Here is a 26591-nt window from a genome sequence, read left to right as displayed (position 1 = left end):
CTGTGTGTCCATCTGCTTTTGTGACTGCTATCCTCACCAAACAGGGTGAACAAAAGCATGTGATCTCGATGTTGTTGCCTTCTTGGTTACTTGCCTTGCTACTTTTGAGTTTCCTGTTTGAGTTGAGCTGTGCTGCTGTAGCTAATTAAGACTCGGCCGGTTGGAAATGACAAATACAAATGGGGGCTCCCGAGTGGCAAAACCAGCTAGGGGTTGGCCCTGTCATTAGGTCCCCAGCGATGCAGTAGCCATCGGTGGCTTGACCGAGAGATCATAATTGACCGAGGGATCATAATTGGCCTCGCTCTCTCTATGTGGGTAGGATGGCTCTCCAGCTGAGGTGTCTGTTAGATGCAATAGAATTAGAAGTTAGTGTTCTCCTCCAAGCATGTTAAGGATGTTATTTTGGGCAGTAACGAAATGCTAACTTCCACTTTTGCAGTTTGGTAGCATCATGTGATGGGGAAGACCTAGCTAGCAGGTGGAATAGGACACAACTTAATTGGGGGGAAGTGAACAAAAGAAACAAAAAAACAAAAGCTGATGTCTGGAATACATGACGAGAAACTACACTTGATCTCACCAAACTGTGTGACCTTCTACATACATGGAGAATAAATGTAATTTGAAATTTTGTTGTGTGCTGTAGTTTCTTGTTAGGCTGGATGAGATTTTTGCCAGAGTTTTGCAGAGCCTCGCAACCACGCAGCAGTTGCAATGAAACGGCGCATTTGTTGGTGAGGCAAGGATAAGTCAGTTAGTTCAAACTTCTAAAAGCGGCAACATGACTATAGAATCCAATCAGGGTCCTTAATGTTCAGTGGAAATATATGTAGACGGTGCTCCAACAACATACTGCCACGGATAGCACAGAGAGAGGGAGAAAAAGGCTCCTAAATGATCAAAAAGGCTTTATTTTTTACTTTGTTTCGTTTTTTCTTCTGTTGTTTCTTCCTCCTGGGAGGGTATTGCTGGAGGGATAGGGATGTTAAATGAGCTATGGCGGTCTACTGAGGTGTGTGGAGATGTGTTTGTGTGTCCACATTTAAGAGTGTGTGTGTGTGTGTGTGTGTGTTTTGCGCATGTTTTGGCGTTCCGTCAGTGGAGAGTTGCCGTAGCGGGCCGTTTGCGAGGCAGCTGTGAGAAGTCGTTTTACAGGAGCACGAGCAGGAGAGAGGTGAGGATTAGCCAGCGCCTTTGAGCCGGAACACGCCTGTCGAGGAAGGAGTGAGGGCTACAAACCATGGATCTAATTTCCTTTCTTCAGTCTCTCTCTGTCTCGCTCTTTCTCTTCGTCTCTCCATTCCTCTTGTCCTTTTCTCTATCAGACAGCTGAGATGTTCGTACATGCCGACTGGATTAGGCCGATTTGCTGCCCTTGGTGGACTGAAATGGTCTGACAGGTATTTTCTCGGGCTGCCCCTTTTACAGGCCTTTCCTCCGCCAGCCTTTCATCTGGCCAGCACAACACAGCTCTCTCCTCTGCCTCACCACGTTGAGTAGTCACTCTTCATTACCACTGACGTGTACACACACACACACACACACGCACACAGCCTACAGCCAGCTTTCAGTTTAAAAACCGGCATTCCTCCACATTGTGCAGAAAAACGTGCACCTGTGGCCTCCATTGATTGTGCAATTGGACTCCTCCCCTCATGCCTTTAGAGTTCAGTCCTTTAGAACGTGGCTCATGTTTTCCGCCGCAGGTCCTGAGATAGCCTCAAGGTGAACACAGGGCCAGGGGTGGCCATCCCACCCCAAAAAAAGGAAAAAAAGCCTGTCTGAGCTCCCCAGGCAGACCTCTGGGGCTGTGCTGGGGGAGGGGATCGATTGGGCCGACCCAAATAGATTTTGTCACCTCCCCCTCGCCCCCTCTCTGCCTCCGCACACTCCAGTCCTGCCATCAGGGACACTGGGCTAATGGGTCAGCGTCCAGTAGAGGGAAGTATGAAGAAGCTGCTTCTTCAGGAGGAGTTTATAGCTGTTTGGATGACTTGTTTCCAGAGGCTGGACTTTAACTGCGGCAAAGGTGCACGATCAAACTCGCACACATGCTGAGAGTGTCCCTTACATTGTAATGGTGTTTTTGTGGAAGAGAAGCTTTAGATGATTACTGCATAGTTCAGCTTCCATCTGTTATACTAGGTTTCGTGGTAATGGATAGGTATTGATGGGAGGTATGCATTATGTATGAATGTTTCATGTATGCATGTGGGCTAGAGCTGCACAATACTTCATTTGTTAATTGTTATTGTGATGGCACAGATCTGATACCCATTCTAGGTAAAGGGCTGATACTAGCAGAAAATGAACTAACCTGATCTGACTCGCTAAGTCTGGGTTCATACAGCCCAGAGTGGCCCAAATCCGATCTTTTTCTCTGTATGTGTGATCTGTTTGTCAGTGTGAACAACAAAAAATGTATTGAATCTGACATTTTCAATTCCGGTTTGAGACTTTTTCATATGCAGTCCTGAAATCCGATCCATATCCGATCTGCAACAATGTGACTCGGTCTAAACAGCCACATTTATGCAACTTTTATGTCAGTCCAACTCGACATACATCATAATTTCGTCTGCTGAGACTTGTAAACATTTAGGCTGATGTTTCTGCACCACAAAATGAGAAGAGACTCGCTGCACCCGCTGCGTGTTCAAAGAGATTTCGAAACGACTGAACATGGCTGGTATAGACCGAGGCTGCAGCGTCAAAGAACAGTTTAAAGAATCGGAGGACACAAACCAAAGAAGTGTCCATGGCCAACGAACGTGCCCATTTTATGCCAAACTCAAACACATTCTGGGTGATGAGCCCAGCTGTCAACCATTGGAGGAGTGACTGCCGTTTGTTGGCCGTCGTGACTGTTTATCTCTGGACGGGCTCGTGAAGCATTGATCTTTTGCACATGCGGCTCAGTTTAGGAGCTGATCTGTTTAGACTAATGTCGCTTACAGATCACATTTAAAAGGTAATGTGAACAGCCAAACATTAAACATCAGATTTGGGTTGGAAATATCAGTGTAAAGTAGGTCACTTTATAACAGTAGCCACTTGTAGATTAATCATAGACACATGTAGGCACCTAAATTGCTGATAACGTGTACACAGCAAAGTGAAGCTGCTTGGATGAATACTAGTGCTTTCTCTCATGCAACATGATTGCTTGTCTGTGGGTAAAAATATAGCTAAAATGCTGAGATGCAATGCATTTTCCTGAAATGATGCCAGTTTTAGTGGCTGTGGCAAGACCTTTTATCTGTAAACTTAAAAAAAATGTTTTATTTGTGTTTCATGACTAATAGAACCTTATCTGATCCTTCATCTTAGTATTCATGTAGCTTACTTTGGGTACCTGAAATAGTCATGTAGTCATTTGCATTTACAAAAAATAAAAAAAGAGAAATGAGCGAGCACGCACACACACACACACACACACACACACACACACACACACACACACACACACACACACACACACTGTCTAAGCCACTTCTCCTTCTGGGTTGTGGGGGATGCTGGAGCCTATCCCAGCTGTCATTGGGCGAAAGGCAGGCTACACCCTGGTCAGGTCGCCAGTCCATCACACAGCAGAGAAATGAACAATACTCAATAAATAAATGAATGAATTGTGCATCATCCTTCTTATTGCGTAGTTCGGCAGATTGCTCAGAGAGCTCAAAGAGACTCAGTGATATTCAGGGGACGGCCTTTAGTACTAAAATCAGTCTGGAGAAGTAAAAGTACACCTCAGTTAGCTTGATGCTACCATATCATAGTGATTCACGTAAACATAATAGAAACAGTCGAAATCTAGAAAAATATGTTTCAGAAGAAGAACACAATGTATAGCGAAAAACAAAAAAACATGCTGTAGCAGATCTTGAAGAAAACATCTGAAATCAGTGCAGTTCAGTGGCAATGGAGAACGCTCCCTTCTGGAGAGTGCACCGCTGGAGTGGTGTTGTACTGTACTATACTGTACTGTACTGTATTATATATTATTCTAATATATCAGAATTAAAATTCCATTATTTTACATTTTGCACACATTTGCACTGTAAGTGATCATTTTTTGAGTGAAAGTTTAACTGAATATAAAAGTCCTTGAGGATTGCTTTTGGCTATGTGGTTCTTCCTGCAGGGTAGTAGAGTGTTTGAGCAAAGCTTGGTGCTTTTATATGGTCATCTAAAGTAAAGAGCTTTAATTATAGATAGCTCATTTGAAAGTTTTATACTTCTTTAAGAAAAAATATTGGAATGGTATCAGCTGATACTTAAGGGCTTGGTATTAGTATGAGAAAAAAAAATAGCAGCCTCACGCCATCTCTGTGTATTGATGAGTTTATTGATTCATTTGCATGAATACCATCATCAAACCACGCACAGAAATGCTCATCTGACACTGTGATTGGTCCAGGGCTACAAAAAAGAGTGTCTTGACAGTTGATAATTCATGTGAGGAACTAAATCACCACCATGGCAAAAAAAAATCTGGCGCCTTGTTTAAGCTTGCCTGTGATTTTGAACTGCAGTAAATAAGCAGTAGCTACAAATAAGAACATACTGTTGGTCAAAGTAATGCAGGCTATTCTTCAGTCATATAACATTATTACATAGCTAATGCCAGTACCTTGTTCACATTGTGTAACACTAGTGTAGACTCTAACTGCTAATGGTCAGTGCAGTTGAGAACTGGGGCCTTCTTTGTGTCTGTGTTCTTCTGTCTCAGGTACTGTTTCTCTCCCATCTCTCAGTAATAAGGCATTTTCCTCTGCTGTGCAACTGAGGCTTCATCAGTCTCCTCTTTCTCCTCTTCCCCTGTCCCTCTCTGTGCCTGGCTCACAGAGCCACTCAGCTGAAACGGTGTTCACTGAATGAAGTTGATGAGAAGTGTGTCCAGAGAGGATGCCCAGCAGGCAGGGCTGTGTGTGTCTGTGCGTATGAGCAAGAGAGCGAGAGAGAGAGTGAGAGAGAAACAAGGGTTCATCTCAGTGTTTGTGTATGCAGCGGTTTGTATGTGTGTATTATGCTCGAGTCTCTGTTCATTTGAGGGACGGAGGGGAAGAAGGTAGGGAGGGGGGTGAAAGAGAAAGTGCGCGAGAGAGAGAGAGAGAGAGAGAGAGAGAGAGAGAGAGAGAGGGAGATGGCAAGAGAAAGGGATACTCGGGAGGTTACGTTGATGCACTATTATTCGGTTTACTTACCGTGCATTTTCAAATGGCCTGCCAAATGATATATCAATGAAAATCTGCTCTCTGAGTTATGGCCATCCACTTATTCATCTGATGACGGAGAGACCGAGCGCCATGTCCTGGAACGCCTCACTCTTATTGTGCCCCATTACTTAGCCTCTCCTAGTAGCACTAAGTGATTTTTAGAATGCATTACCATGGGCTCTTTTCTTCCTCCTTGACTGTATTTTTTCCCCCTTAAATGGCAGTGAACTACATTTGCACTTAAAACATATTCTTTAATCTTCTGTTATTTTACATACAAATTGCATCCTGGGCAATGCATTCATCATTGCTCATCTCCTCCACTCCTCTTCTAAATGAAAAATGTATCTTAAATGAATAATGGATCGCGCTGTAGCATAATTTTCTTTGTGGCGTGTTTACAGTTTTGGATGTTTTCTTTATTTCTTTCGGCTAGCAACACAAGGCTGATATCCTCCCACCACCTCATTTGGGATCTTCTGAAGAAATGATCAGTATTCGGAGTGTATTGATTGATATCAACTGGAAATTTGACGGTTGGAGCCTTGAAAAGCATTCCCGCTTTGATTACATGGGGCCTGAATAGACGTGCATGAGAAGGAAAGCATGGTTGAAGGAGAGTTTGGGCTCCTGAGATGCTTCAGATCAATTAACTTGTGGTATCTGTGGAAAGGCTCAGATAACGCTGCTAAAAGCCTCCTGATTTAGTTTGAACTTAATTTCTTTTTTTAGCTGCTGTCCCCTCGCTATCTCTCGCTGTGGTGCTGTCACTCCAGCTGGAGCAGAAGAGGGCCAAATCCCTGACGTCCTTCACGCACAGCCAAGAGGAGTGGTTAGGTGTGAGCAAGACGAGAGCGCTGTGGGTGGTCGGATTGGTCTAGGGCTTCACCACATTGATGAAATCGCTCCAACCAGCACAGAGCCACGCACGGACATGTGTTTGGTGGTCTTGGCCAGCTTTTAAAATCGTCCATGACTTCCTTATGCTTCTGTGCTTACTTCTGTGACCTGACCCATATACCACGTATTTCTGCTGTATCTGTTGCCATTCAGCCCCAGCGTTGGTCTGCTGCGTCATCGTGTAGAATTAATCTAATGATGGATTTAGTTTAGGGGTCCGTAATATGGAAAAAATATATCATGTTACTTAAAAGCGTTTTCACAGTGCACAGCACAATATTATGTTTACAAACTGAGGGTTTTACAAGCTGTACTACACTAAATCCAGTTAAACAGGCAGTTGATCAGTGTTGTATGCTCAGGAAAGTGTATTGTTTATCATCATAACAAAATTTACTGCAATACTGATAGAATATTGTCGAATTCATAGCAATACATACCCAAGTGCAACTAGTCTTGGCCAGTGCGACACTGAGAGCTCAGAGCATCAAACCAGTTTGTTGTAGTGAGCTCAGGCTGATGAGGAGGGAATCACTGGTGCTGCTGATGTCATGGTAGCTCCTAGGCACAGGTGGGGTGAAGGATGCTCTAGCTAGAGAGCCTTTAGGCCTTGGACCAAGAGCGGCATTCCAGGTGTGATCATGGGGTTGAAGTCAGCACAGTTTCAGTGGTCCTCTTTCCTTGCAGCCTGTCTAGGAGGGTAGGCCGCACCAGCCAATTGGGGTACGTACCAAGCTAGTTCCAGAGAGCTTCTCAGTCATCTGCTCAACTCTATGTAGCTCAGCTAGTAACAAGTTCTACTCCTGCTTGTCATCATCGTTGCTAATCTAAACACAGGACACAAGCCGAATAAGAGAACGCAGTAAAATCAAGAAAAGTGATGGACTAAAACAAGCTATCCCATGATGTTCAATAAAATAATAATGTGAATTGTTTATACCTTTTGCTTCATTAACCGTTATACTTACAAAAGCTGTATTTGAATGAGAGAATTACAATCGCGGCTTCTAGAGCAATATATGGCATGCGAGCAGCTGGTCAGTCTCAGTTTGAATACATTGTGGCCATCTACTGAATATATTTCGAATTCCATAAATATTGATTTTGGGAACAAGTGTTGAGTCCTCATTCAGAAGTAAAATGCTGATTGAGCCAGCCCTGAGGACTGGGCATGAATGTGAAGCAGGACTGGGCATGAATGTGAAGCCCCACTTGAGCATCTCTTTGGCTGCGGGACTCTTAAGCAGATGAGAGCTGTGTGAATGAGCATTATAACTATTTTTGCTATTTAAATATCCATATTTTTAAACAAATAGTGTCAAATATGTTGCTATTATTGATATGGAAAAGCATAGCATTTGTTTATTGCTCTTTTTGGATGATTATGAGAAAATCGCCATATTGCTTAATGTGACATGCAATATTATCTGCTTGTGTTCTAACGTTAGTTCTACTCTGCTCACTCAGGAAAAATATATTTTTTTATTCTGCACTTCACACACTGCCTTATTTAAACACCTGATTAAACAGTAGTAAATATTAGTTCAGATATCTGTAACTGTGTACAACCATGCCTCATGTACAGTAGCTGCTACCTTCTCTTTGCCCAACTTTGCCTGTGCTTCCATGCTACTTCTCTGCCTCCATTCAGCTCCAGCATTGGACTTGCATCTGTGCGTGTAACTGATCTAATGATGGATTCAGTTGTCTGGAGGACTGGGCGTGATGATGAAGGGGGTTCACACTTCACAAAACCCCACTTGGGCGTCTCTTAGCTGGCTGTGGGATTCACATAGTTGCCCCCTCTCTCCCATCTCACCAACTCAGGGGTAAAGCAGTGCTCCCTCCTCTCTTCCTGTTCCGCCATCCAGACTGTTCTGGCAAACCCAGGAGGGAAACGCATGGCTGGGCCGAACGGAGGCGGCTCCTCGGTTTTCGTACATTTCCGTATTCCCGCGGTGTTCCCACTCCCCTCTGAGACGGCCTGTTACAGATGGGAGCCGCTGGACCGCGCCGGCTCGTGTCACGATATGCCGCCGAATTCACGGCTGAGCAGAAAACAGCTTTTAATGTGTTCCTCTGCCGAGAAAAAAAAGAACAGAACACAACGGGTCCCTTTGTTCCTTCCCTTCATTGTTTGTCTTGTATTATGAGGGATAGGGGCTTAGTTGATTTGTAGCTTGATGAGAGCGACTGAAAAAAATTAGCTGTCATCAAGGCTCATGATCACTGCTTGTTCTAAAGGTCGTATGTCTTGAATTAGCTGTTCATTAGAAAGGCTGGGTGGCGTAGTCCATGGATCACAAGCATAAGACGTGAGTGGGGAAATGTTTGGAGCAGACAACGGGATTCTTAATATCTCAACGGTCATCATTTATCCGTTCGACTTGAGCCCTCCTGTATGTGACTGATCGCACACCTGCGACGATACGATCCAGGCTGGCTCTGATACATGGGCGATAAATGGATTGATTAATAAGTAGGATGGTGATGGAGAGGGAGTTTTTGCTATCAGTGCGGACGCTCCTCTGAGGTCAGCCATCTATCACCGCTCCATCGGCCATGTTAGTTTGCTTTGGTAATGAGTGAGCTGACATTTACACAGAGCTCACCAACTAGCCGCCTCACCAACCAGCCGGCTGACCCACTGATTACCTCTGAATCTTTGTGCTAGCCGCCTTTTGATATGATATGAAAAAAAAAACCACAAGTGTGACTTCTCCCCCAGCCTGTTCTGTGTTTGCATACATCATTACAGGAACAATAAAAATCAATTGGACATCGCAGAGTAAATATAAACAAATGGGTGGCGTGGCGTAACGTCGAGTGGCCCGTGTTTACTTTTAGGCAAATTTCATTTAGCCGTGAGTTTAAATGGTGATTTACGAGAAGATGGAGTGTGTTGCCTCGGCTTGCCCGCTTTCCCCCTGCCTGCCTGCTCGGAATATGAGATGGAAGTTAAACAGTGTGAAGCTGCGGCATTGAGGGAAGGGCTTTGGACGTGTGGGCAGTGTAGCATCAAATAGATTGTGTTTCCTCCCATGTAAACGGCTAATGTGTGCCGAGTGCTCTGACACAGATGAATGTAAGGAATTTGCTGGAAAGGCTTTACAGCCCGTCTGAGAGACGACGCGGGGAACTGACTGCATGGTACCCTCCCTCAGACGTTTTGTATAGCACAGACACACACATACACACTCTCTCTATCTCTCTCTTTCTCTCTCTCTCTCTCTCTCTCTCTCTCTCCCTCTCCCACACACACTAACACTCCCTCACTCGCCAGTCCCTCTCTCCCAAACTCCCGGCGCTCCTGCCATGGGCAGCTGTTGAATGGCGGTGTTCAGATTGGTGTGGACACTGGGGGATGGCTTTTTATTGGCTGTGGGATCAGAGATGGCTGCTCAAGCGGTGAGATGCATTTGCACACACGCACATATACACACAGGCTCACCATGCCTTAGATCCCACACGGGACATTTGGCAGCATGTTTCCACAATCTTCCCTGCAGCTTGAGGAAATATTGCCATGCAGTTGCAGGTCATGTGATGTGGTGGTGGACAGTATGACGCAAATATTCTACTACTTCACTGTACACTATACTTCACTATACACATCACTATACGCGTACTTCACTATATACTTCACTATACACATCACTATACACATACTTCACTATATACTTCACTATACACATCACTATACACGTACTTCACTATACACATCACTAGACACGTACTTCACTATATACTTCACTATACACATCACTATACACATACTTCACTATATACTTCACTATACACATCACTATACACGTACTTCACTATATACTTCACTATACACATCACTATACACGTACTTCACTATATACTTCACTATACACATCACTATACACGTACTTCACTATATACTTCACTGTACACATCACTATACGCATACTTCACTATATACTTCACTATACACATCACTATACACGTACTTCACTATATACTTCACTATACACATCACTATACACGTACTTCACTATACACACCACTATACACGTACTTCCCTATATACTTCACTATACACATCACTATACACGTACTTCACTATATGCTTCACTATACACACCACTATAAACGTACTTCACCATATACTTCACTATACACATCACTATACACGTACTTCACTATATACTTCACTATACACATCACTATACACGTACTTCACTATATACTTCACTATACACATCACTATACACGTACTTCACTATATACTTCACTATACACATCACTATAGACGTACTTCACTATACACATCACTGTACACATCACTGTACACATCACTATACACGTACTTCACTATATACTTCACTATACACATCACTATACATGTACTTCACTATATACTTCACTATACACATCACTATAGACGTACTTCACTATACACATCACTGTACACATCACTATACACGTACTTCACTATATACTTCACTATACGCATCACTATACACGTACTTCACTATATACTTCACTATACACATCACTATACACATCACTATACACGTACTTCACTGTACACACCACTATACACGTACTTCACTATATACTTCACTATACGCATCACTATACACGTACTTCACTATATACTTCACTATACACATCACTATACACATCACTATACACGTACTTCACTATACACATCACTATAGACGTACTTCACTATACACATCACTGTACACATCACTGTACACGTACTTCACTATATACTTCACTATACACATCACTATACATGTACTTCACTATATACTTCACTATACACATCACTATAGACGTACTTCACTATACACATCACTGTACACATCACTGTACACATCACTATACACGTACTTCACTATATACTTCACTATACGCATCACTATACACGTACTTCACTATATACTTCACTATACACATCACTATACACATCACTATACACGTACTTCACTGTACACACCACTATACACGTACTTCACTATATACTTCACTATACGCATCACTATACACGTACTTCACTATATACTTCACTATACACATCACTATACACATCACTATACACGTACTTCACTGTACACACCACTATACACGTACTTCACTGTACACACCACTGTACACGTACTTCACTATACACATCACTATACATGTACTTCACTGTACACACCACTATACACGAACTTCATTATACACATCACTATACACGTACTTCACTGTACACACCACTATACACGTACTTCACTGTACACACCACTGTACACGTACTTCACTATACACATCACTATACATGTACTTCACTGTACACACCACTATACACGTACTTCACTATACACATCACTATACATGTACTTCACTGTACACACCACTATACACGTACTTCATTATACACATCACTATACACGTACTTCACTGTACACACCACTATACACGTACTTCACTGTACACACCACTGTACACGTACTTCACTATACACATCACTATACATGTACTTCACTGTACACACCACTATACACGTACTTCACTATACACATCACTATACACATCACTATACACATCACTATACACATCACTATACACGTACTTCACTATACACACCACTGTACACGTACTTCACTGTACACATCACAGCAATTAGTTTTTCTCAAGATTGATGAGTTGAAAGTCCCGGTGCACCAGCAAAAGAAGCGAGAGACTCAATTTTCCATGATGACCATGTTATCTGCCTCCCACCCTTAGTGTGCAATAAACAAAATATTGACATATAAACGGTAGGGCTTGCTTAAATAAATTGAATACTTGTTTCTTTCAGTGGTACTCATTTCTCTGTTTAAAGAGAACAGTAGAGAATAGTACAGTCTTTTTTGTTAAGGCCCAAAATTTATACATTTCAACAGCAAAGGCCTTTAAATAGAACTCAGTTGTTAATGTATGGCAAATTGAAAAAGAAATAAATTGTAATGAGTTTAATTGAATTTATCATAAATCTATGCCAGCCGTCGACATTCCTCAGAACATAACAAGCTTCACCACTTTCGCCATTGAAGGTAACTGAAAAAAGAACAAGAAGAATGCTTAGCGTGAAGTTTTCTGTAGGTAAAAACATGTAGGCTTAGTAAAAATGATCTAAGTACGCTACATGCAACACAGCTGATTCGCATTAGCGCCAGTATACGCTATCAATACATCATCTGCCACATACTGAACACATTTACAGCTGTGGTATTGCATGCTTAAAATTATCCATGATTAAGAGAGTAAATATTGTTTTTAGGGGAGATTTTAGGAATAAGTATTTGAGTACACTTTCAGAAAAACTACTGGAAACCTAAATGGATTTTTAACTCTCTAATATTCTAGTCAATATATTATCTGTACCAGAATACAGAAATATTGAATTTTCACAATGTAACAATAATCAGTATAACAAATGCATTTTTAATTGATTTCCATTCATAACTAAAAAGTGGCTAACTGTGTTTTATGCCAGTTTCTAGGTTCTTTAGTATTGTAAGAACAGTTCAAAGACAAAAACTATATAAACTTCCTGTCAAGAAATCCAGTTTTTCTCTGGTTAACATTTATAATTTGTAAATTAACATTTCTAAAACTTTTAATGAAAAAACAGACAAAAGCTAAACAAAACAAGCAATGTCCAGCACTACCTATCTGGAGTATCGTCCATACAATGCATTCGCAGATATTTGCTGAAACACATCTATGATTGTATTTTCTCTTTCTGTAACAGTTCTGTAACCTCGCTAGTGAGCACATCATCCCTATTTTAAATTTACATCTTCGATGTAGGTTATATTCCCAATCTCACCGCTCTAGATACATTTATTTTTATCTCAAATGAGGAATATTGCATCGCACACCCACTCAGGCGCTCTCAGGCACATATTAGGAAGAAGAAAGCAGCCTGACTCTGACAGGTGGTCCAGGTTGGTGTCGCCAGGCCCTCAGGGGCCCTCTGGTGCTCAGGTTTGTGAGTTGTGAGAGGCTGGGCCTGGTTCACTGTGACACAGGTGGTGCGAAACTAAGCCTGCTCCCCTCACCTGAAATATTCACATTCTTCCGGCAGCAAAGCTTTGATCTCTCGCAATCAGCAAGGGAGCGAAGGTGGTGGTGGTGGTGGGGGGGGAGGCAGGGAAAGAAACAGCACAAACAACAGGAAAAAGGAGCACACCTGAGGAACGAACAGATTGACATTTCTTAAGAGAGAATAAACAATGGCAGGTTATCCGTGTTATCCATTGCTCTGTTTTTTTTTCCCCTTCTCCCCCACCCCTCCGTCGATCGCCGCATGAAAGTGGGCCAGCATCAACGTCGCAGTCGCAACTTTGCCGAGGTAAACTCCTGATTTGGTGCAGTTTGTTATGGATTGTCATGTCACTGGCCCCAATTTATATTCCTCTCCTTACCCAGGTTATATTTACTCTGTAATAAATTTTAGGAAGACATTTATATATATATTTATTTATTTATTTTAGCTACTCATTGGGGTGAGCAGCGCCTGTGTTCCAGGCTGCACTGAGATAGACGATGCCGTCTCGTTTCTTGCCCTTCTGCGAATTTATCATTCACTCTGAGGAAACACGTGAAATGTTGTTTCAGCGTCTTGCCTCAAAGTGTACAGTCAGTCCCTGACCATGTATTAAAAATGACATGGATGGTCTGATTTCAACCACCGAGTGGAAAGTGAAAGGAACAGTGAACCGTCATGATGATGATGAATAATGTGTACTAATTGGACATCCATTCAAAATGTATGTTCACACAAAGCAGTGTTGGGAGACTAATTGGAGATGAATACAAATCATACTCAGCAAGGCAGGGAAGAAATTTGGTAGAAGTTGACGGAGTTATAGGACAACATCACCTGAAGGAGGGAGCCACATCTTTTAACTTATTGTGTATATATTTTTATGTAATGCAAACGGGTTGTAAAGAATTGCTAGATTTTCTGGCTTGCATAAATTGAAAACTGCACAGGCAAGTTTTGGAAGGGAAGAGGCTACTGAGCTACAAATTGACCCAATTGATTTTAAATGTCACTGCGGATAGCGAATAGATTGTTTGCATGATTAAGATTAGACGTCCTGTAGGACTTTTACATGTTAGAAAGTCAATAGAATCTCTCAATCTATTAAGCCTTTGGCTTGAGAGCTAGATGGTAGTTAGTATTTAAGTAATTGGACAGTTTTTGTTGCTTTGGCTCTTTACTAAAGCACTTTGGATTTTAAGTGAAACAGTGATGTTAAAATGTTGAGCTTGCTTTCATTTGAGAGCATTTGCTTATATATTGGGTTCACCATGAAGGCATCGCAGGCCTTCTGAAACATAGTGCCCCTGTTTCGGTCCATGAGTAATCAGACATTTGGCTACTCAGTTATTCCTTGGTCAGCTCATTAGTTTATGCACAGGCTAGCAGGGGCCTAAGATCATTTTTGATGTGGCAATTACATTTGGAGTTTTATGCTATTCGCTGACATGAGGATCAAATAAGTGTTGGAAGATCACAAGATGCACGCTACTGGAAAACCTCTACAAAGGTTAGTGTTTTAAAGAGCTTATACAGAAGTCTATGGACAACTGACATGAAGGCTCAGCTATACCAGAATGATGGAAAGAAGAAAATATGCTGCTCATGATCCAATAAATTTCACCTTGTCTGTGAAACAAGACAGCATGAGTATGCATGAGTTAGTAGTCAGTACAACTGATGATATTGGAGCTATTGATGAATTCTGAAAGGTACAGAAACATCTTAAAGGCTGAAATCTGACTAGGTGCCTCTCAGTGGATAGTACTTTACCTGGCGTTGAAGCATGCTGCCAAAGAAACTATGGAATTTTTCAGGGTCAAAAACGTCTTGACGTGCCAAGTCAATCATCCGATCTGAAACCCCGCTGAGCATGAGTTTAATTTACTGAAGACAAGGCTGAAAGCAGAAGGCCCAAAAAACAAGAGGGAACTAAGAGTGGTTGCTTTAGAGATCTGGTGGACTATCACAAGACAAGGCTTTGTTTTTGATTAGATGTCAAAAAAACCACATTCACATTGTAAAACAGCCATCACCTTTGGAGCGCTATTATTGATATTTCCTTTCCATCTATATGTGAGATTTACACACTGTCTAAGTCGTTCTTGTAACACACACAAGTTATGCTCAGGGTAGGGCGTTCACCTAAAGAACATGTGGTTATGTCGTATCATGTGCATTTTGTTGGTATGCATGTGGATTGTTTGGTACAGGGATGTTAGGTTTGTGGGTTTCCTGCCTGCAAATGCATTCGCAGAAGATTGTACTACAGGGTGAGTCAAAAGTCACAGGACACCGTTTTATTTTGTTTTTCGTGCTGTCACCAGCCTCCACGATGCGGCGCTGAAGGTGGTGTTTGTTTTTCTCAGCACACAGTTTGGTTGAGATAACCCCAGAGATAAAAGTCAATGATAAAATAAAACAATCAAATAAAATAAAACCTGTCCGGTGACTTTTGACTCGCCCTGTATTTCCGCTTCTAATGAAAGGCTTATTTAGGCTTCACCTGGCAACCCTGCCGCTTTAGAGAACTTGGTACAGAAAGATCTGTGGACACTTTAAAAAGAAAAACAGCTATGATAACCAGAGAAAGATGTTTGAAGTTAATTAAACTGAAATTTGCAGTGTATGATCTTCTGGGATTGTCTTAATATTTAGTTCAATAAAGTGTAAAAATAAGGCCAGCTGCATGTCCAGAATAAGAATTGGTGCAGTGGTGTTAACATCATGGTGATCGGTGTTAACATCTTGCCTGATATTTTGAATGATGTCAGTTTTGTTAGGTTGAGTAGGATGCTGATTAAAGAAGTAACATGTCAAGATACATCAATAAGCTTTCCATATAGTGAGCAGTGCTGAGTAGCCCAGGCTTTGCAGTGTTCTTCAGGAAGGAAGGTGGCTACGTTGGAGAGCTCAGCATTTTGCCAGAAACCACAAAATATCACAGAGTCTTGGGGACGTGACTGACGACGACAGCAAAGCTAATGAAAATCTGAGGTTGAAACATTGTGTATGTATCAAAACTTGCCAAATCTGCTTGTAATAGTGGTGCCGCTGCCATCAGAGGTGTTGAACCGGGGGTTCAAGCTCTTTTAAAAAGCCGGCAAACTAGCCAAATAAAATAATGTGACCAAACAAAAAAGGTGACTAATAAAAATGAACTAGAACTAAAACAGTGATTGTGATCAATCTGGCAGTAATTCTAATACAATTTTAAGTCTATGTGACTCATAAAAGCTGGCTAGTGAACAAAGCTGGGCTTTAGCTTGACTGTTATTACATAATTGCTACCTATTGGGACAGTTTTTAGACCACCGTATCTGACATGCTCAAAATTACGGGTAATTGTGAAATTTAAATAGCTTATTTTTTTATATTATCTTGAGAACAGTTACTCATATGGACATGCCAACTGGCGTTCAAAGATCTAAATAGCTGTTTGGACCAGTCATGTTCAAAATAAAACGGGTCTAATCAGCAGTATGGTTTTAATACATGAGGTGTGTTGCGGTCACAATACATAGCAACGAAATCACACTGCAGTGCCTGTTTTGTCCATATCATTCAGTGCTAGCCAGGCAAGCAAGAACCAAGTACAATTTCAAAGACAAATTCAAAGACAACTTCATTTAAGATTGTTAATCCAATAACTTGTGGCCCCCCTTATATACTTCCTTCAGAAGAGATGTAAACGCACGTGGTAAAGCAGAGATTTGCATATCAACCTCATAGTCAGTGTTTCGTTTAAACCCAATGTGCGGGAGTGTGGATCCAAAACAACATTGTCTCTGTTCAGTTACTTACAGACTGTACTGTATATTTGTTTAAAACCTCCTGCAGCGTTCGTGGGGAATTCACTCTACATCCTACACACTCCCACCTGGCCAAGCGCAGTTCTCCGTCGTGGCGGCGAGGGAAAAAAAAAAAGTGTGTTTTTCTCATCTCTTTCTAAAACTTTCTTAATGAAACCATAAGGAACAGAGGGATGTGTGTTTTAGATGAGGTGTTGATGGATTGCTGCGTGCAAGGCGCTAAAACTCCTAAATGAAGTGCAGCGTGACAGCTAATTCCTGACAACACAAGTCACACCTTCGCTGATCATTGTAACGCTCACGTGCTGCTGATCCTCGTCTCCATATCCCTGCCGTTGTCTGCGGAGAGGCCGCCTGAGTGACTGGGGATTAATTATTTGGGATCATTTCCCAGGTTCTGCCGGCAGCTTTAGAAGGGTGTCAAAATGAGATTTTTCAGAGATGGTGGTCGCTAAATCACCGCACCATAGCATTATGAACGTATTGTGCCTGGTGATTTACAGTGTGCACCCTGCGGCGCTTTTTGTTTAACGGGTAATTGTGCGTTTTTTAGCACCATTTGACTCTTTAGTTTAAATCTGTTCTGGATTTTCGTTTCATTTTAGAAATGCATTTATGCTCGAGTTTGTATACACCGAACGGCGGTACTGTACGTTTTGTTGATCAAGGTGCAAGCAGTGTCGCAAAAGGTATTACAGTGATATTAAGGTCCAATTCTGTACCTTAAGTGGGTTTTAAAGGGAGACTACATTCACTTTCCCATTGAAAAGGTGCATATGTATACCTTTTTCATCACTTTGATATTTTTAAATAGAAGCAATAAAATTAATTTAGAACAAATGAATTATTCCCTCATTCTAAATGTGATCGTTCAGCCAAGACATGCTTGGTGTCTGATGTTCGCTTCGCTTCTATGGGTTACTTTTGTTTTTCAATTGAGCCACAAGGCTGATGTAGCTTACAAAAAAATGGAAACTTATATTGAGCCAATTGGCCAAATTACTGGTTGGTGTAGCATAATAGGTAACACTGCTGCACCTCATGGAGGAGGCAGGGGTTTGATCTTCCCTCCTTTTGGGCCAGCACTCTACACTATCCCAGTAAGAGTCCTTGGGCAAGACTTCTAACATGGTTGAACTGCAAAATGCATAAATGTAAATGTATTTTGAAAATTGTAAGCCTAATTCATCCCAGGCTTTCCTCAAACTGCAGTATTCCTCTGTTCTGTGTTGTGCTGGTGCTTTAACTGGATATTTCAGTGGTGTCAGCAAACTCCAGCTTGAGCTGCTGTCTCCATGGACAGGTCACATATAAATACACAAGGTCTTACTGAGCGCGACTGCCCACAGCAGTGTGTGGTGAAGCCAGACTCTCCCCTGTCCCAGCCAGAGCAGATAAGAGATCATCTTCCATCTCTGCCATGGCCTCTAGCCAGCAGTAGCCTTATTCTGGACCCCCCCCAAAAAACTGAGTGTGGGGCTATTGTGCCCCCCTTCGCCATTTCCCGCCTTTCCTCATCAATGAGAGGCCTATGGGGACTGCGCTGGGGGTGGGGTTGGTGCCAGTAATAACGCATGGGCCAGACTAGACTGCAGCGATCGGGCCTATTGATTGTGTTGATTTGATTTATTGATCGATCCCCTCTCGAATGTGGCGTCTGAGCAGCAGCACTAATCTGAAACAGCTAAGGACAATCTTCTGCCTTACAGAGAAATGGAGGAGATAAGGAACGTATGAAAAGAAACTACACTTATCTTAATCACGCGCTAGCCCTCCTGCTCTACCTCGCAAGGTTTGAGGCCAGTCTTTCTTTGTCGGGTTCCCTGTGAGGCTGTGGATTCGGTTATGGTTATTCCTATACATGTATAGATGCATAGGTAATGATCCCGTGTCTGTGTGTGTGGAAGATGTACGGCTGGGTTTCATAAACATATAGATAAAGCAGCCTTGTTTGTGTGGATTCATGTTCTTTTGTAAATGTGTGTACCTTTTGTGAGTGTGTGTGTGTGTGTGTGTGTGTGTGTGCTTCTGTGTGTGTGCAGCAGGGGTTTAGAGGCAGTGCAGTCACCAGGCAGAACAGAGTGGATCTATAAATTGATGGAATTCAAAGCCTCCAGCATCGATTACCATTATAACAAACAGCAGAGCCCAGAACGTCTGATTATTTTTAGACAAAGATTCTGTGCTCTCAGCAGCAATTCTGCTGATGCTGTCACACTTTCAGACATCTGCCTATGATTGCAATTAGATGGGATACAAAAAGAAAAATAATACCTCCATCTGCATTTTCCCTTTTTTTTTGTTGTTACCACCCACTCCCTCTCTCTTGTTCTCTATCTTTTATTTATTTATTTATATATTTTTTTTGAGATTCATTTATGCTGGTGTGACTACTCCTGCTCACTGGGTGGAACCAAGTGCTGTCTGCCGTTCCAGATGTCAACACCCCCCCCCCACTCCCCACCCCCCACCCCCCATGTGTTGTCATCAGCTTCTCGCGCCACATATTTCGTGGCAATCAATTGTAAAGATTATCCGGCGCTATAGTACGTCTGAAGGTTATTGCCACAGTGTGTGCATTTCTGCAGTATGCATTGACTTCATGCCTTGTAGTATTAAAGGTATAGAAGGTGATAGCTGGCCTGATGTCCAGACCTTATTCATTCAGTGATATTACATCATTCAGGATGGAGACCACCACTGATATCTATTCAGTGGCATGTTGAGCATCTTTTGACAGTACTTTTCACTCTGGTGGCATTTTTTCCACTCCTGTCTCCTCCTTTGCATATTCAAAGGGGCTACTCTGTGGAGTGCGTAAATACCTCAGCCAATCAATTGGCAGCGCGAGGCTGTCTGTCAGGCAGAGTGACACATGCTGGCCTCAGCAGGCCAGCTTTGGCTCCACCTCCAGAGCAGCTCCTCCCACCCCCACAGTGGCTGCGCTTCCCAGGGGGAAATTCATCAATTACGACCGGATGTTTGACTGGCACAGGCGTAATGATGGGGCCTCGCTATTGACCTGACTGGCCACCACGTACTGAAAATGCAGCTTCCCGATTGCCTTTTTTACAAACCTCGAAAACAACAAGCATCAACTGTGGTCGTCTGCGTTTTTTTTTTTTTTTTTTTAAACGCCTTAAAGTCTCTGTTTTTCCCTCATTGTTGTTCATTAGAACTAACTTGTTGTCTTGCTGTGCCTGTCTAGAACTGTGCACAGATCTGAGGAGAAGCATGCTGAGGAGTCCAGAATGTCATCCGAAATCAAGCAACTGTCGAAGACAGAAGAACTTTAAAGTGCTTTAATACTCGTGGACCACGAGCAGCCTTTGATTAGCGTCTGCAGGAGTGCCACGCTGGAATTCACATCTCTCATGTGTGTAGTAATTGTCTAGGCTGGCAAAGAACTTTGACTAACACGCATCATCACACGCAGCGCACACTGCCGCTAACAGGCAGCTCCGAAAGCCTTAGCGCATGATGGGTAAACGGAGAACAGCGAGAGAAGAAGAGCTTTCGGCAAACGGCGCAGCATCAGGTGGGTCTGATGCCTGTCTGAGCCAAAGCGAAAAGAACAAAGAAGGAGGGGGGAGAAAGAAAAAAAAAACAGAAAAGAGAGGAGTCTGTTCTCCAAAGGTGAACGAGAAGCAGGTTTATTTTCAGCTGCTGCACTTAGCTCCTCTCTGTTGTGCAGCCTGAGAGTAAAGATGCCAGTTGGGATGCCTCAGATAGTACAAGTATTTGTTAAAAAAAAAAAAAAAAGGAAGAAATCATCTTACACACTATGGAATGATAGTTGTGATAAAAGTTAAGCTCAAGTTTCTATGATTTACCATCTCAACAACGTGCAAGGTATATTTTTAGTATTAGTCACATCTCCTCGTGGTCGTATTTCTTCACTGAACTCCGAGAAGTCGCTAAAAAGTGCCTCGCAGGTGCGCGCCTCTCTAAGGCAAAGTTCGAGTGTGTAACTCAAGTCTGGGGGAGAAAAGAGAAAAAGCACACGCGTTTACCGTGTGAAAAACAAGGTTATTATTTTTGGGAGGAAAAAAAAAAGACCGACAATAAGAGCATTTTTGAGAAGAGTGCTCTCTTCCAGACCACTGCAAAGATATCCAGTCATCTACCTGGCATAACTTAAAAGGCTGCATTCCTATCATCAGCTTCCAGACGACAGTACCATGACTCTGGAAACGTTGTTCGCATAAAGATTATAATGGTTCTTTGTTTTTTTTTTTTTTAGGCAGCAGACAATTACAGGCCTTGACTGTGCCTGCCATTCAGACAGCCCCTCACCCACACGGTGTACGTCAGTCAGCTAGATTAGCTGCTCTTAGTTTGCTTAATTCTAATAGAGGTTAAATCAGCCATCCCAGGCCAAAAATTCTCTTAAGTCCCTCAACAATTATGGCTTAACGGAATCATATAGGTTTCATTTAATAAAAAAGCGCACTGAAGCTTGGTCCTTTGCCTTAGTCCAAGTGGAATTTTTAGGGATGTTTTTCTGCTCCTCTCACTTGCAATTGAGGTTTAGGCACTCTATAATTAGTTTATCGTGTACGTCATTTTGATGCAAACCGATTTGTGTCTTAAAGCAATAGAAGAATCCCTTACCCCAAAATGTAGATGATCAGTCATAATATGTTTGGTGTCTGAAGTTTACTTTAGTTTAGCCCTCAAGTTATGCCGCTAATGGAACCAGCAAGGAGTAGGAACTTCTACCCGCCAGTTAGCATTGTGCAAACTGAACGCCTAAATCACCACACGCGCCTCAACCTGTGTCGAGTTGTAGAGTGATCTCAAACAGCTGTGCTTGTGTAGTTTCAACTGTGTTGATGTTATCTAAATAATGAGCAAAGGCGTGTTAAAAACAGTAGTGGTAGCTATCTTCAAACCATTTTTTTGGCTGTACTTTTGGCCATTTTTGCAGATGACAGCATAAAATGCCTAAGATTACCCAATTACTTCACAGAGTTTGTGGCAAGTGTGATTTAGGCGTGTGATTTGTGTAATGTTAGCTGGTGGCTATAAGCATCCATGGCTCCAGAGTAAAAGTAAAGAAACAAACTTCAGACACCAAAAACAAAGTCACTGCCAGTTCCACCCACCAGCTTTTAGAGACAAATTTACTCACAAAGAATGCCCAGTTCAGATAGATTTGGCTCTTGGCCTTCTTTTGAGGATGAACTTGCTGACTTCTTGTGTTTGGGAACAAATCTTAGAATCAAAGGACACATAATGAATGCATTCACTTCCCCGTCCTAACGGTAGACACTGTGATCCTCTTGAGAGATCCATTCATTCTCATGTGTCACATAGACAAAAACCGAGCCTTCTAAAGACCGGCTCCTGAAACCTTATTTTATCAAGTGTGAGAGAAAAAAAAACGAGAAGCGTTTAAATATCCTTAAAGCAACTGGCACAGCAAGTCAAATCTGCAGCTACTATACAGCTATTTTCTTTTTTTTTTTTTTTGTCCTTAGGATTTCTTTTTCTCCCATTAGATAATTTTCTAAATTGCCTTTAAGTAAGACTGCAGATTAATTAAAACCTACTGAATTTAATTTTCCATGTCATATATGAATTTGGTACAGTAATTGAAAAGCCCCCCACCCCCACTCCCTTTTCTTTTTTTCTGCCTCCACCCCCCCATTTTTCACCAGTGGTTGAGCGGAAAGACCTTTGACAGTACAAGGGAATGGGGGAAAATGCATGTGACGCTTAGCAGAAAGTAAGATTTGAAAAGCGGTCCGCCGGCTCAGTGGGAACAAAAAGGGGGGAAATGGAATGATTGATCATGGCTTCTGGATTTGGTGGACGCCATAAGGGATTGTGTCCACAAGCTTCAGTTAGAAGAGCTGGGCTGACAGAGTGTGGACAGTCTAGTGAGAACGGAAGTGATGTTGGTTTCCTTAAAGAGGATCCACTGCGTGTGTTTTTCTACCTTTTCTTTACTTCTTTTTGGATCGCCACGTTATGGGTGTTTGGGGGTTGATTATTGCGTGTCTTCTGGTTGCGTGGCTCTACGTGCGCCATTTTATCAAGACTCTGATGCTTTGTTCTCTCTCTCTCTCTCTCTCTCACTCTCTCTCTCTCACTCTCTCACTCTCTCTCTCTCTCTCACTCTCTCTCTCTCACTCTCTCACTCTCTCTCTCTCTCTCTCTCTCTCTCACACTCTCTCTCTCTCCTGCCCCCCCCGTCCCATGACCGTTGCAGAGGTATTGATTATTTCAGATACTGATTATCTAAAAGGCCTTCTGCTACTGTAGGCAATGGATTTATTTTGGTTTAATTATTTATGGGGCTGGAGCTTACAGTAAGCAGTTGCCTTCTATCAGATCATGAAGGATTACACTGTTAATATTCAGCAGTGTATATTTATTTATGTACGCACTAAGCTGTGTTTATGACTGTTGGCAGCTCCCTCTAAAGTCTCTCTCTTCTCTCTCTCTCTCTCTCTCTCTCTCTCTCGCTCTCTGTCTCTCTCTTGCTCTCACTCAATCTGTAGAGGGAGCTAAATTCAGTGGCGGCGCAGCTGGCTGGGCGTCAGGAAGAGAGCGAGCACTCCCATAAGCACCTGGTGGAGCTGAGCCGTGAGTTCAAGAAAAATGTCCCAGAGGTGAGTAGAGGCCTTGCGTCAGGGTGTGTTTGTTTGTTTGCTTGCAAGTGTACAAGCGGGCATTTGCGCCCCTATGTATGTCACACAGTCTTAAAAGATGTTCTCTAGCCTTATGTATTTAATCCCTAATCCTTTTTAATGCATATCACTGAAAATGTCAACTCACCCTACCCTGATTCCCTGCATATGGTAATCATTGGACCAGGTGTATGGAATGTATTGATGTACTTTGCAGCACTTTTTCCTCTCCATCAAAGAAAAAGCCTTAACTTTTAACTACACGAGGCCGTCCGTATTCTACTGGCATCTCTGTCCTGTCAAAGCACAACTTTCTTTATGAAAAAGCAGACAGGCTTCCACACCGTAACCCCCCCAGTTCTCTTTCTTAGCCTTTTGGCCCTCTCCTTTAATTCCCCATTTCCCCTCTAGTTCTAATCCTTATTGAAGTCACCCATTCCTCTCAGGTAAAGGTGAGGAGGGGGTGGAAAATGCATGTCACGCACCTCTCATTATACACGTGCTGACATTTTACATTTTTCCTCGTTAGCAGACCTTTTTTTCCCTGACTGTGCTTAAAGACGTTTAAAGCTTCAACCTCCATCACATTCTCTAAACTCGAACCGCAAAGCCTAATTTGCACACCACTTGACACAAATGTCATCAGTGACAATCAGGATTTAAAGCGTTAGCATACTCTTGAATTATCGCTCCTGTGGTACAGATTCAGCCCCTCTGATGTAGATTACAACATCATTTTGTATAAGATCTGACCATTTTCCCCCATATATATAATCAGCTCCAATATTATTATACCGGATTGCACTTATTTGTCTGATGTCTTAAAGTGGAACGGAAAAAGTACAGAGAAACTGGACTTAAGGGAGTATAGATGCTGTTCAGTAGCATGAACTGCCATTGGGGTTGTTTTTTACAGCCCACATATGGAAGGAAAAAAAAACAAGAACCCCCAAGAAGAAGGAAAAACATTTCAAAAATAAAATTTAATAAATACGTGATGATAATGGTAATTGGTAGTGATAAATGCAGTTGTATGTAGATAATAGGTATGTAGGACTCGTTCTGGCCAGATTTGTGCTGCTAGTTTGAAAAACCAGCCACTGGTAAAAATGATTAAGTTGGTTTGTTTTTGTGTTGCTTTCATATTTTACTGTGGCCACCAAAAAGGTCTGAAAAGAGACTGCAGAAGAGTTGCATGCATCAGACAGATGCATGCCAACACTGAAAACTGTTAGGTACAATAGTTTCAGAATTCAAAGAAAGAGAAAAAGAGGAGAGGCCAGGTGCAAAGGATTCAGGCACCCGTTGGAGAGCTTTAAGGAGATAATCCCTCTGTCTAGCATTTCTAGCTGGTTTTGCATGTAGATTGTTGCTGTTGGACAAAACCTTGTATCTACAAACTAATAACTTTACAGAAGAATTTTAAACTTTCAATGGAAGTTATTGGGGAAGACATTTATTGTAAGCGATTTTTCACCATTGTAGTGGTCTGTTGATCATGAAAGTTTTGACCAAACATCGGGCTATTTTAAACCAAAAATTGGAGATACGACCCATCAGTGACAATATACATATCTATCTATCTATCTATCTATCTATCTATCTATCTATCTATCTATCCATCCATCCATCCATCCATCCATCCATCCATCCATCCATCCATCCATCCATCCATCCATCCATCCATCCATCCATCCATCCATCCATCCATCCATCCATCCATCCATCCATCCATCCATCCATCCATCTATCCATCCATCTAGCAGTGTTTGTGTGTGTGTGTGTTTATATATATATATATATAAAACACTCACCAGCCACTTTATTAGGTAGTAAAAGGTTGGACCCCCTTTTGCCTTCAGAACTGTCTTAATTCTTCATGGCACACTTTCAACAAGGTGTTGGAAACGTTCCTCAGAGATTTTGGTTGGTTATTTGAGTTCCTGTTGAGTTTCTATCATCTGGAACCAGTCTGCCCATTCTCCTCTGACCTCTCACATCAACAAGGCATTTTCATCCACACAACTGACCGCTCACTGGATATTTCCTCTTTTTCGGACCGTTCTCTGTAAACCCTAGAGATGGTTGTGCGTGAAAATCCCAGTAGGTCAGCAGTTTCTGAAATACTCAGACCAGCCCGTCTGGCACCAACAACCACGCCACGTTCAAAGCCCCTTAAATCCCCTTTCTTCCCCGTTCTGATGCTCGGTCTGCACTTCAGCAAGTTGTCTTGACCACCTCTACAAGCCTAAATGCATTGAGTTGCGGCCGTGTGATTGGCTGATTAGCTATTTGTGTTAACAAGCAACTGAACTGAACCTAATAAAGTGGCTGGTGAGTGTGTGTGTGTGTGTGTATATATATATATATATATATATATATATATATATACACAGTAAAAAGTAACAAGAATTTCTGATTTTCAAAAAGGAAGTAGGTTACTTGTGAGCAAGTTTGAAACGAAGTTTAGTAAATGGTCTAGTAAAACATAAAACTAAACAAGGAGTTGCCTTTTTAACGCTGAAGTTGCGTAACACCCAACACAAGCTGAACAGCGCACACTAGCGGTTGTGCCAAGGTTTAGATTTGCTCAGAAAAACTGTTATATGCTTGTTAAATTCAAATATGCTTGCATATTAGGATAAACTTTGTATGCATGCATAGTGTGAAACTGCCATAGCCACCATTATTCCTCGCTCAGTCTTTGTCCTGCAGCAACACGCTGCGCTCCTGCTCCTCATCTTTTCCAAAAGTGCAGACTATAGAGTGTGGTCTGGAGTCTAATTAGCAGTACTGCTCCATGCACTAAGGCGAATTAACATAGTTATGATGATTTTATATTGCAGTGATATGAATTTGATCAGTTGAAAAAAGAATTGCGAGAACTTGAGAACTGATTGGCAAGAGTACTTGTAACAAGTACTTTGAAGGTCTAACTGAAATTGTAAGGAGTGGAAGGTGTATG

The 26591-nt window shown here is 42.1% G+C and overlaps 1 protein-coding gene across 9 annotated transcripts in view; it reads left to right on the top strand.

Annotated features, from left to right (window-relative positions):
- cux2b (cut-like homeobox 2b) overlaps positions 1–26591 on the top strand; it is a 182679-nt gene that overhangs the window by 33896 nt on the left and 122192 nt on the right. For 7 of the 9 annotated variants that reach the window (XM_017702803.2, XM_037535856.1, XM_037535851.1 and 4 more), the window contains one exon: positions 23498–23608. In XM_017702803.2, coding sequence (XP_017558292.1) covers positions 23498–23608 — 111 coding nt within the window. Of the gene's footprint in view, positions 1–9226; positions 9531–23497; positions 23609–26591 lie in introns of those variants that run through there. The other 2 variants (XM_037535854.1, XM_037535852.1) reach the window with 1 other exon arrangement.

Source organism: Pygocentrus nattereri, chromosome 28 (genome assembly GCF_015220715.1).
Source record: "Pygocentrus nattereri isolate fPygNat1 chromosome 28, fPygNat1.pri, whole genome shotgun sequence".
NCBI lineage: Eukaryota > Metazoa > Chordata > Actinopteri > Characiformes > Serrasalmidae > Pygocentrus > Pygocentrus nattereri.
Note: the sequence above shows the minus strand (reverse complement) of the source record. Positions and strands in the feature narration are given on the sequence as shown.